This window comes from Alosa sapidissima, chromosome 23 (genome assembly GCF_018492685.1).
Source record: "Alosa sapidissima isolate fAloSap1 chromosome 23, fAloSap1.pri, whole genome shotgun sequence".
NCBI classification, from domain to species: domain Eukaryota; kingdom Metazoa; phylum Chordata; class Actinopteri; order Clupeiformes; family Clupeidae; genus Alosa; species Alosa sapidissima.
In genome coordinates, this window is record NC_055979.1 from 8,754,407 (window position 1) to 8,766,906 (window position 12,500).

Below are 12,500 nucleotides of genomic sequence, written 5' to 3' on the forward strand. Positions count from 1 at the left end.
CTCAGCTGGTGAGCCCCTTTCTGAGCTGTGTCAGTGTGTGTGTGTGTGTGTGTGTATGTGCACTCACCAGTGTTGGGCAAGTTACTTCAAAATCGTAATGTATTATGTATTACTTATTACTGTCATTTCAAAGTAATTTGTTACATTATAATATTACTGTCTCTGAATTGTAAGGCATTACACTACTATTGCATTACTTTTAAGTTACTTTTACCAAAATATCTAGAAATATGGATTTGCCATTCTAAATGCAGTTTATTACGCTCAATGCAGCTTGCTCTTCCAATGGAGGGAGATGTGGCATAGCATAATGACTGAGCTAGGCTTAAGGCTAACAACAGTAGAATGCAATAGGTGCAGTGCTCATGATGCAATACAAGGAACAATCATAGTCAGAATTTTGTTAAAAACCGACAAAAGGTCAAAGTCTGGTAAATTGTAAATACTGTAACTTTAAGGCCTAGGCCTACTCATTAAAATCAATAGAGAGCCTACTGTATTGTAAATCAAAGCTTAAAGGAACCGTATGTAAGATTGTGGCCAAAACTGGTACTACAATCACTTTCATTACTGTAGAGCGGTGTATCCCCTTCCCCTCCCCTCTGACTGGCAGAGTTGGCAACCGGATGCCGAAACTCTACTGACTTTGAGATTAGTAGATAGGTGGAGGGTGGCGCATTAGGCCAAAACACAACATGACAACATCAGTTGAGGGCTGCAACTTCACTTTTTAAATGACAATATCCTGGCCAGACTACTGTTGTCAGTGATATAAGTATTTGAAATGAACATGATTTCTTAATGTCTAGTGACATATCAGGGCAATTTTATGATTAATTGAAATACATTTTTTACATACGGTTCCTTTAATAAAGACATGTCAAGATGGTGGCCTGCTGGCCATTTCGGTGCCCTAAGTGAGTGGCTTTGAGTGAGTGACATTTAAATGATAACTCAAACACCTAAAGTAAAATAAAAGGCCTATTATTTACAGACCATTACTGTGTGTTTTTAAACATTAATTTCTGAAGAAATGCTGTTTTACTTATAAATGGTGAACTGTCACTTTAAGAGCATTGATATTTACGTTGTCATAATGCCCTTTTGCCAGCTCTTGTTTACAAGCCTTATTTGTTTGAGTTACATTGATAGCACAATATTAACAATAGTATGCACAATGTTAAGTTGTTTTAAGCAGCCTTCATTGCTTTGGAAATGGAAGTATGCAATGACATGTTACTTCACATTTCGTTTTGCGAATACAAGTGAATTATGAGCCTGGTACCCACCTAGCTATCTGAATGGAATGCGTTTCAGTCGACTCAGCATATCATGTGCTTCATGTAGCCTAAATGCTTGGAAAACGAATGATTGAAGACCCGCTAATTCTAGTACTATTGAGAGAACCCAAAAGGTATCAAACTTGTATATAACATCGTGTTAGTGCATTTTGACATTGTAAACGTTATTGATGAAGAGTGAGACGCAGTTTGCAGTAAAGCTACTATTCATTGGTTACATTTGGGTGCCCCCTCTGTCCTTTGGTGCCCAACGCAAAGTGCGTGATGGCGTGGTGGGAGCGGTGTCACTGCCAGGCTACACAATCTTTTTCTGCATTTCTATCCCTTTATTCTCTTTAATTCAAGTTCACAGCACAACGCTGACATGCACAACAGCATAGTTTGTGTTTTATCAAGAATCAAAAAGATTAGCGTGGCACTACTTTAGATGTTTCATTAAATTACTTACGTGCTATTTCGCGAGGCATAGAGAGATCTTTCGGTTTCACACACAAATTGCACTAACTATTATGTTCTTCATAGCCTTGTCTCTGACGAGCTGAAAATAATGAGCGTAGGCTTATGTCCATCCCGCAAATAGAGTCTGCCTGTGAGTCTGCTGCAGCCAGTCATCTTCAACCAGTATCAGGAGATAACGTTCTACTATTTTGCGCGGATTTTTTCTCCTCTGTTGTTCTCGCGTGGTGTATTGCAAATATGTATAAAAACAAAACACCACTTAATTTCGGGTTAAATGCATTGTAACGCGCGTTACTGAAGTTTGTACCGAGTAAAATATTACCCTTTTTTTTTTTGTAATGCCTTACATTACCACGTTACCGCAAACAGCAATATATTACAGTAATTACATTACTTTTGTAACGCGTTACACCCAACACTGGTACTCACGTCGAACTGTGCGAGTATAGCTCCGCTGGTCAGCCCCTCTCGGAGCTGCTGCATGGAGATCCTCCAGGCCTCGGGGTCCAGTGCTGACCGGTCGCCACTCGCCTGCTCTGGAATGTACTGGAAGTCCGGCTCAGAGTCTAGACGCTCGTCCACCACGTCATAGATGGCTGAACACACACACACACATACAAACACACACATATATTAGGATATGAAAGTAAAACACACACGGCAGTCTTGGGGTTCCTGTAGGTGTATTTATATGTTTCTGTGCATCAAGGTCATACCAATCATGTCAAGGTCATTGTGCCAAAAGGGTGGGATGGCGAGCCACCCCCACCCCTGCCAAATTCACATTTACATTAATTCATTCAGATGACGCTCTTATCCAACACTACTTCCCATCTTGCCATCCCAGCATGCAGTGGGACCAGGTGCGTTGCTTACCGTTGGGGCGCACCAGCAGGATGAGCTCTCCGGCATTGACCTCGCAGCTGGCCTTGATGAACATGACCACCTGGTCGTGCGTGTGGTCAGAGATGTCCCGCCCGTTTATCAGAACCACCTGGTCCCCTTCGTTCAGCCGCGGCACGCACAGGTCCGCCTGCATAGGGGGGGCAAAGGTCAGGGGTAGGGCTGAAACGATTCATCGAGTTACTCGAATAACTCTATTACAAAAATTACTCGAGGCAAAAACCCTGCCTCAAAGCTTCGTTAAATTTCTATGACGTGCACTATACCGCAGGGATCTGATTGTTCCACACGGACCGTTGTTCAGGAAGCACACCACTAGCGCGTGAATCGAGATGCATTCTGAATTTAGCTGGCGCGATGGCAGAGTCAAGATATCCATAAATGGCAGAGAATGTCTAAAGTTTTCAAGTAAAGTTTTGGGATCATTACATACTCAAAAAGGAAAAGAACAAGCATCTGAACCTAAATATCCACTCCATGCTGTTTCACCAAGCGTCAATAAAGTAGGCTAGGCTATTTATCAATCTATCTAGCCCATAGACTGTGTGTGTGTGTGTGTGTATATATATATATATATATATATATATATATATATATATATATAAAAAATACAGTCTATGATCTAGCCTATCTATCATCTATCTACGTAGCCTATAGCCTACATTGATGTTGGCTGATTTTAATCACATACTGTATTTGTAGCAATGTCGTGATGGCTTGTTTAGCTTTGATGTTTTTAAGTAAGTAAACTTAATCATGTTCAATTGCAAGACAGTATGCCTAAAAAAGAACCCCTCACACACATGCATGCACCCTCATCTTTCCTCACGCACCGCACGCGTGCACACACACACAGGTTTGCTAGGTTACCATAGCAAATAGGCTCACCCCAGAAATGATTTTTTAGTAGCCTAATGGTAAAATTATTTGTTAGTAGCCTAATGGTAGGCTATTTTTTAGTAGCCTAATGGTAAAATTATTTGTTAGTAGCCTAATGGTAAATGCTGCAGGTGTAGAAATCTACATAAAACAGATATTTATGTTGATGTCAGGTCTAGATTACAGCATGAAACTTGTTGTAGGCTACATATTAATACATTAAATTGCTTTCCCTCTTCTCCCTCCCAGCACTTCACAACATAGTATGGACAGCTTTGTTCGCCCAGCTAAGTCATGCACAAGAGGCTGCAATTTTAGAGAGCATTTTGAACATTATTTAATTGATGGCACTGGCACTTAAAAACACTAAATGGGTAAATTGCAATAAATGGGCTTAGTTTTGAAGCCTAATGTTGGAGTTAGAATAAATACCTCTGTGCCAATTGCTTGATTGTTTTGGTTGTTTAAAAATGCAAAATAAAAATGTTCCGTTTAATCGATTAATCGATTGATAAAGTGCTAGATTAATCGATTACAAAAAGAATCGATAACTGCAGCCCTAGTCAGGGGTCAACAACATTCAACCAAAACATTTCAGTTTAACCTCAATCAGCAACCTAGTGGAGTGAATCCCCATCAGGCCTGGTCCTCTTCAGCTTTCTAGGAAGCAGGACAGTCCTCCATTAGGCCTTTTTACAAAAAGCAAGCTATAGGCTAACTATAGGTCCAATACACTTCCAGTGAGTTATGCTAAAGTAGGCTAATGGTGTCAGACTGGGTTATTGAACGCACAGGGTAGAGAAGGGCATGTATTCTCTTATTTCACTCCTTAACTGGAGACTCTTCCCATTTGACTTTTAGCTGTGCATTGCATTCTTAAAAGGTCGCTTCTGGCTGAGAATGACTCAGATAAATCCCCTTGCAACCTCTGCAAATAATCAGAAGCAATCACAAGGCCACTTCCAAATAACATTTTGGAATCATTTTTATTATGACAACAACCTATCCCTCAGGGCCTGCTATGCTTCTGTACGCCTGTAGGGGTCAGAGTTTCCCCTTTGCTGTGTGTGTGTGTGTGTGTGTGTGTGTGTGTGTGTGTGTGTGTGTGTGTGTGTGTGTGTGTGTGTGTGTCCCTTGCCAGCAGCAGCGAGGGCCAATATTTATGGCTCTCACAGGAGGGAGTGTGTCAACAAAACAAGACCTTTCAGCTCGGCCTGCCGAAACCCGTCACCCCAGAGAGAGAGAGAGAGAGAGAGAGAGAGAGAGAGAGAGAGAGAGAGAGAGAGAGAGAGAGAGAGAGAGAGAGAGAGAGAGAGAATACGCAAATGAGAGCGGGAGGGAGAGGGAAAGAGAAAAAAGGGAGGGAGGGAGAGAATGAAAGAGAGATGGAGAGGGGGTATGAGAGAGAGCACAAGAGTGTGACTGAAAAAGAGAGGGAAAGAAAAAGAGAAGATAAGGAAAGAAGAGCAAGAGAGAGAGAGAGAGAGAGAGAAGTGAGGGAGAAAGTGCTCAAGACTGTACATGCCAGGGAGGGTACATAAGAATGCTGGTAAGTGGGGGAGGGGAGAACGAGTGAGAGAGGGAGGGAGGGGGAAAGAGTGAGAGAAAGAGGGAGGGAGAAAGAATGAGAGAAAGAGTGAGGGAGAAAGAATTAGAGAAAGAGGGAGGGAGAAAGAATGAGAGAAAGAGTGAGGGAGAAAGAGTGAGAGAAAGTGAGGGAGAAAGAGTGAGGGAGAAAGAGTGAGAAAGAGACTGGCAGGGAGGGAGAGCATGGGGATACAGAGGGGGTTGCAATGTGTAACATGCAAGTGTGTGTGTATGTGTGTGTATACACGTTGTAGGCTTGAGGATGCATGTGTGTGGGTATATCTGACAGGAGTGTATGTGTGTGGGTATAAGTATAAGTATATATACTCTTTTGATCCCGTGAGGGAAATTTGGTCTCTGCATTTATCCCAATCCGAGAATTAGTGAAACACACTCAGCACACAGTGAACACACAGTGAGGTGAAGCACACACTAATCCCGGCGCAGTGAGCTGCCTGCATCAACAGCGGCGCTCGGGGAGCAATGAGGGTTTAGGTGCCTTGCTCAAGGGCACTTCAGCCGTCGGGGTTCGAACCGGCAACCCTCCGGTTACAAGTCTGAAGTGCTAATCAGTAGGCCACGGCTGCCCCAAATCATATATATATATATATCAGATGTGTATGGATGTGTGTGTGTGGGTATATTTGGTATACATGTTGGTGTGTGTGTGGGTATATCTGGTGGCCGCGTGTGTGTGTGTGTCCGGCGCCCGTGCTTGTGTGTGTGTGTGGGTATGTGTGTGTGTGGGTGGGTATGTATGTGTGTGTGTGTGTGTGTGTGTGTGTGTGTTTGTGTGTGTGTCCAGCGCCCGTGCTTGTGTGTGTGGGTATGTATGTGTGTGTGTGTGTGTGTGTGTGTGGGTGGGTATGTGTGGGTATGTATGTGTGTGGGTATGTGTGTGTGTGTGTGGGTGGGTATGTATGTGTGTGTGTGTGTGTGTGTGTGTGTGTGTTTGTGTGTGTGTCCAGCGCCCGTGCTTGTGTGTGTGGGTATGTATGTGTGTGTGTGTGTGTGTGTGTGGGTGGGTATGTGTGGGTATGTATGTGTGTGGGTATGTGTGTGTGTGTGTGTGTGTGTGTGTGTGTGTGTGTGTGTGTGTGTGTGTGTATCCAGCGCCCGTGCTTGTGTGTGTGTGTGTGGGTATGTGTGGGTGTGTGTGTGGGTATGTGTGTGTGTGGGTATGTGTGGGTATGTGTGTGTGTGTGTGGGTATGGGTGGGTGTGTGTATCCAGCACCCGTGCTTGTGTGTGTGTGTGGGTGTGTGTGGGGATGTGTGTGTGTGTATCCGGCGCCCGTGCTTGTGTGTGTGTGTGTGTGTGTGTGTGTGTGTGTGTGGGTATGTGTGGGGGTATGTGTGTGTGTGGGTATGTGTGTGTGTGTGTGTGTGTGTGTGGGTATGGGTGGGTGTGTGTATCCAGCACCCGTGCTTGTGTGTGTGTGTGTGTGTGTGTGTGTGTGTGTGTGTGTGTGGTGGGCCGACACCCCAACCAGACTAGAGTTCATGGGCACAGCAGGCTGAGCCACAACTGGCCATGCCACTGCGGTTTCCGTGGTTACAGGTGCTAGGTACCCACCGAGGTTCCAGGGGCCACCCGCGACACGATGATGGGCATCTTCTGATCCGCTCCGCCCTGCAGAGAGGAGAGGAGAGGAGAGGAGGAGACCAGGAGAGGAGGGGAGAAAGGAGGATAGAGAGAGGAGAGGAGGAGAGAGATAGAAGTAGAGAAGAGAGAGGAGAGAGGTGAAGGAGAGAAACACAGGAGAAGAGGAGGAGAGAAGAGGGCAGGGATGGAAGGATAGAGAGGAGAGGTAAAGAAGAAAGGGAAACAGTAGAGAAAGTAGAGGAAGAGGGAGAAGAGAGAAAGAGAGAGGTGAAGAAGAGGGGGAAGCACAGGGGAGAGAAGAGGAGGGTGGAAGGAAAAGGAGTGAAGGGCAGAGAAAAGAAGAGGAAGAGAGAAAATGGGAGGATAGAGAGGAAGTGAGGAGGAGAGGAAGATGAGAGTTTTATAAAGAACACTGATCACAGCCATGTCACACACATAGAGAATGAGAAGGACAGCATTCTTCAATACCTCAGACATACAGTATATACACACACCACATTCATGTCACACACTTAGTAAATGAGAAGGACAGCGTTCTTCAATAACATACAGTACATACACACACACACACACACACACACACACACCACATTCATGTCACACACTTGAATGAGTAAATGAGAAGAACAGCGTTCTTCAATACCTCAAACACATACATACAAACACACACACAGCCACAGCCACACACACACACACACACACACACACACACATCACAGCCATGTCACACACTTTATGGTTCACACACCTTGACATTGAATCCAAACCGCCCATGCTCATCCGGCCTCATCTTAATCAGGACCAGGTTGTCATGAGGGACCACTCCATTCAACTGGAAACACACACACACACACAGACCCTTATAACCAACTTTAGCACCCGAGCCTCCGTTACTTTGACTGGTTTTTTGACAGAAATATGACCGTATTCTTGTCAGAGGGCACACGTGTGTGTGTGTGTGTGTTCTACTCACCATGCTCTTGTCAGAGTGTGTGTGTGTATGTGTGCGCACAGGAGATAGAGAGAAAAAACGTAAAAAAAAGAGACTAGACTCCTCGTTGTTTGTTTGTGTGTATTCCACTACCATGCTGTTTTCGGAGGGCACATGTGTGTGTGTCTGTGTGTGTGTTATGTTCACCATGCTCTTGTCCGAGGGCGCGGGTGTGTCGTAGAGCTCGTTGACGTGGTTGTTGTCTAGCTCCTGCTGCGAGGGTGAGTGGCTCAGCTGACTCCGACGGGACTGCTTAGGGGGCAACGCCGGGGGCTGACCGTCCACATCGGGAGACCTGAGGAGAGGAGAGGAGAGAGGAGTTAACATCATGTTATTAAACCTATTTTTATTTGCATTGGCCTATTTTAATTATTGGAGGAATTATCGGACACAAATGCAATGGAAGAACAAAAAAGCATTACATTGCTTCACCCAACGAGACTTACCGCATTACAACAATAATACAAATCAGACAGACACACAGAAAAGATAATCCACTGACAATCAATGTTCTTCATTTTAATTTAGTAATTGCACAGCATGATTGCGGCTTAAAAAGCGATGATAAAAATTATCTGCTCTGGACCTTCTAACCCACACGCTCACATTATCTCCATGTGAAAGAGTTATGATACAACCAGGGGCACTGCTGGCACTGCTAGCAGACCGCCGAACGTTGGGAAGGCCCATTCAAGTGAATGGAGCATTCTTCAGCATTATGAAGAGCCGTGTAATAATACTATATATTAACAGGGGGCCTAGAATTATTGTCCATCATAGGGCTCAAATTTTCTAGCAGCGCCCCTAGATACAACACAATTTGTTTACTTATGTCCACATGCCTACATTATCTCCATGTGAAAGAGTTTTGATACAACACAATCTGTTTATTGATGTTCACATGCCTACATTATCTGTATGTGAAGGAGTTATAATACAACACAATTTGTTTATTGAGGTCCAACTTTGACAGACAAAAAACGCTGGAGTCTGCTGACTAATACAACCCCCACGCACACACGCACGTAGGAGCTGCATGGTTTTATTGCTCTTAATCAATGGTGATGTTTAAAACCTAATGCTACACAAAAGAAACAAGAAAACAACTGTCTTCCTGACTCATCGTGTATCGGATGACTGACACACTTGAAGCGAATGGAAAATTGATCTGTTTTTCAAGTTTCTCCTAGAAGGCAAACTCTGCAGACCACGGTTCGATGCAGCAGCTTCGAAAAAGCTACATGACATCACAAAAGGATGACTAGAGTTTCGGTTCTTGGTTCCACGTTCTAATTTTAGGCTCTCGTTTTTTCTTTAATTGCCCGTCTTTATCAGAGCCCCTGGGTGGCTGTGGGAGAGAGCCGGCTGAGTCAGCAGGAAGTCCTGTCGTCCCAGCGGAGCTCCGCAGAACAGCGTCGGGCCGAGGGGATGGGTCTCTCTACAACAGCACCGAGCCACGGAGACGGGAAACGTCCTTTATAAAAACCACACCGAAGGGACCAGAACGAGGTCTCTGCAGACCCGAATCGAGCTGATGGGGACAAGAACGACCGCACCAACGAAACTGGAATGGGCCGGCTAAAAAAATAATAAAAAAAAACACCCAATAACACTGTTTCTCCAAAACAGTACCGGACCTAAAGAGACTGTGACAAGAACAGGGAGCAAATGGACCAAAACGGAACTCTGCAGAACGGCACTCAGTCGAGGTGTGTGGGACGGACCCCTCTAGAACCGCAGGAGGCCTGCAGCACTAGGCTGTCTGAGCTTTGAGCTGAGACACAGCGCTAAAAGCTTCTTTGTGTACCATCAATGTATGTGTTTGAGTGTGTAACCCTAGATGTGTGTGGTGTGTGCGTCTGTGTGTGCGTGTCTATACTTGCCCATGTTCTCATGTGTGGAGTGTGAGAGTCTGAGAGATTGAGTCCATTTCATTTAGCGTAAGAGAGAGAGAGAGAGAGAGAGAGAGAGAGAGAGAGAGAGAGAGAGAGAGAGAGAGAGAGGAGAGAGAGAGAGAGAGAGAGAGAGAGAGAGAGAGAGAGAGAGAGAGAGAGAGAGAGAGAGAGAGAGAAAGAAAGAAAGAAAGAAAGAAAGAAAGAAAGAAAGAAAGAAAGAAAGAGAGAGAGAGAGAGAGAGAGAGAGAGAGAGAGAGAGAGAATGGTGAAGAGCATATGTCAGACAGAGTGTGAGTGTGTGTGAGGGACACACAGTAATTCATCTACAGTAGATTATGTGATGCATGTGGGTCTGTGTTAGAGGGTATTGGTGAGAGTCAAAGCATGGACGTGGTGCTGAGCTACTGAGAAAGTGTGTGTGTGTGTGTGTGTGTGGTGTGTGTGTGTGTGTGTGTGTGTGTGTGTGTGTGTGTTTCAGGCCCATGGAGAAGCCCTGTCACAGCAAAGCACATCAAATGTCTTACTGCAGAGTTCATGCCCTCTGCAGCCTCAGTGAACACACTTTACACTCAATCCCCTTGCTCTCTCTCTGACACACACACACAAATCAGACACATACTCCTACTCTCCTCCCTGACCCTTGAGCATACACACACACCCCAAGGTCAACTGCAGCCAAAGTTGCCCCATCACAACAAACCATCTATCCGTGTGTGTGTGTGTGTGTGTGTGTGTGTGTGTGTGTGTAAGTACACGTCTGCTGGAGCTGGCAGCGTGCTGCCATCAGAGATGCTCAGCCAGGCCAAGCAGATGGGCCAATACTAAACGTCCCTGACACACAGTACCAGGCCTGAGACACACACACACACACACACACACACACTACAAGGCCTGACACACCAAGTTTGACACACACACGGATGCAGTGATCATTTCCATATTTGGCCTGCAGTGAGGTGGTCCAGCCGGTAACACAGATATGACACGCGCACAATTTGGGCAACAATTAGGGTGAGCGTGTGTGTGTGGCTAAGGCAGACTTGGGTCCTATGCAGTGTGTGTGTGTGTGTGTGTGTGCACGAGACCAAGTTGTGCTGTATGGAGGGTGTGTAAGTATGGATGTTTGAGGCGGAGTTGGCCTGTGTGTGTGCTAATCTATCTATAGGTCATGAAGTGTGTGTGTTTGAGGTTGTATAGGTGTATAAGTGTATGTGTGAGTTGGGCTGTGTGTGTGTGTGTGTGTGTGTGTGTGTGTGTGTGTGTGTGTGTGTGTGTGTGTGGGAGAGTCTCCATCTATGGGTCATGCATGGCCTCAGGGTAAGAGGGGTTAGAATCATGACCATAGGAATCGGCTTCCTCTGGCCAGTGATTACACTAATGAATAGACTAACTATCCCTCCCCTCTCTCTCCCTCTTCTCTCATTCTCTCCCACTCTCCCCCTCATTCCACTTCGTCTCTCCTTTCTTTTCCCTCCCTTCTCCATCTGTCCCTCTCTCCCCATCCCCCCTTCCTCTAACTCTTCCTCCATTTCCTCCCTATCACTCCATCCCTCTGATGAGTGGACTAACTGCAAGTCATCCCTCTCTCTCTCTCTTTCTCTATGCATCCGTCTCTTCCTGCCTGCCTGCTTGCTGCTTGTCTCTGTTGCCTGTTATCTCTGCGGAAGGTTCTGGAAATAATGACCCGGAGCGCAGAGGCAGGTAGGAGGGTAAATGTTTGTCCTCTCAAAGCCACATCTCATGGATGAGCACATCACACGCAAACAACAGCTTCAGAGGAAGGATGGTGGAGTGGAGGATGGAAGAGAGAGAGGGAGGGACGAAGAGAGAGAGACAGAGGGAGGGAGAGGGGGACAGAGGGAGGGAGGGAGAGGGGGACAGAGGGAGGGAGAGAGGGAGGGGAGAGAGGGATAGAGGAAGGATGGGGAGAGAGTGAGTGTGCAGAGAGGGAAACGAAGGAGAGAAATTGGTAGGTATGGAGGGATTGAAAAGAAAGAAAGAAAGAAAGAAAGAAAGAAAGAAAGAAAGAAAGAAAGAAAGAGAGAGAGAAGGAAAAGCAAACGGCAAAGAAGAGGCAGGAGAACTCAGGAGGATGGAAGTGTGATAATAGGGGATAAAAAAAAGACAAACAGGGCAGAAAAAGATAAAGATGAACAAATAAAGGGGAGGGAGGGAGAGAGAAAGAAAGAGGGAGGGAGGAAAGGACAGAAGAGGAGCGAAGGCATTCTGCTACATGCCTATGATGACACAGAAAGTCCCATGGCAAGAATGGCAGTAAGTGTGTGCGTCTGTGTGTGTGTGTGTGTGTGTGTGTGTGTGTGTGTGTGTGACAGCAAGAGTTAAAATCAGACTCAGCTAATGCTTACACACATTTACGTCCACTAACAAGGTGATGCCATTTGACCATGTACAACTGTCTACATACCCCATATGGAGCGCGATTAAATGTGTGCGTGTGTGCGTGTGTGTGTGTGTGTGTGTGTGTGTGTGTGTGTGTGTGTATATACGCATGATTGCACAGGCAGCATATAGCCAGCACTGGATGACCTAAAAAGCTGCATAAAACACACACATGGGGGGGGTTGACAGGATGAAGGCTCAGCTCAACTCCTGCTGTCAACACACACACACACACAGAGCTAAGACAGGGAAGGGAAATAGCTCATCAAAATACCCATCTCACACTTACACTCCCTCTCACACACATACACACACTTACACTCCCTCTCACACACATACACACAACGTGGCTCATCTCATGTGACAAACCTATGCTGCGTACCACTGAAGGCACAAATAAAAAGGCAGAGACAGCAAGAGGGGGTTTGTGATGCTATTTCTGTAACTTACAGAAGGGCTGCGAAAAACGACACAATCTGTC

General features: G+C 45.6%; 1 protein-coding gene across 1 annotated transcript in view; it reads right to left on the reverse strand.

Moving 5' to 3' along the window:
* The window catches only part of ptpn4b (protein tyrosine phosphatase non-receptor type 4b), a 62,769-nt gene that overhangs the window by 9,035 nt on the left and 41,234 nt on the right, over nucleotides 1–12,500 (reverse strand). The window contains exons 16-20 of the mRNA XM_042081631.1: nucleotides 7,872–8,019; nucleotides 7,482–7,565; nucleotides 6,704–6,760; nucleotides 2,637–2,793; nucleotides 2,190–2,356 (exon numbers count right to left, since the gene is read on the reverse strand). Of these exons, the coding sequence (XP_041937565.1) occupies nucleotides 2,190–2,356; nucleotides 2,637–2,793; nucleotides 6,704–6,760; nucleotides 7,482–7,565; nucleotides 7,872–8,019 (613 nt within the window). The remainder of the gene's footprint in view (nucleotides 1–2,189; nucleotides 2,357–2,636; nucleotides 2,794–6,703; nucleotides 6,761–7,481; nucleotides 7,566–7,871; nucleotides 8,020–12,500) is intronic.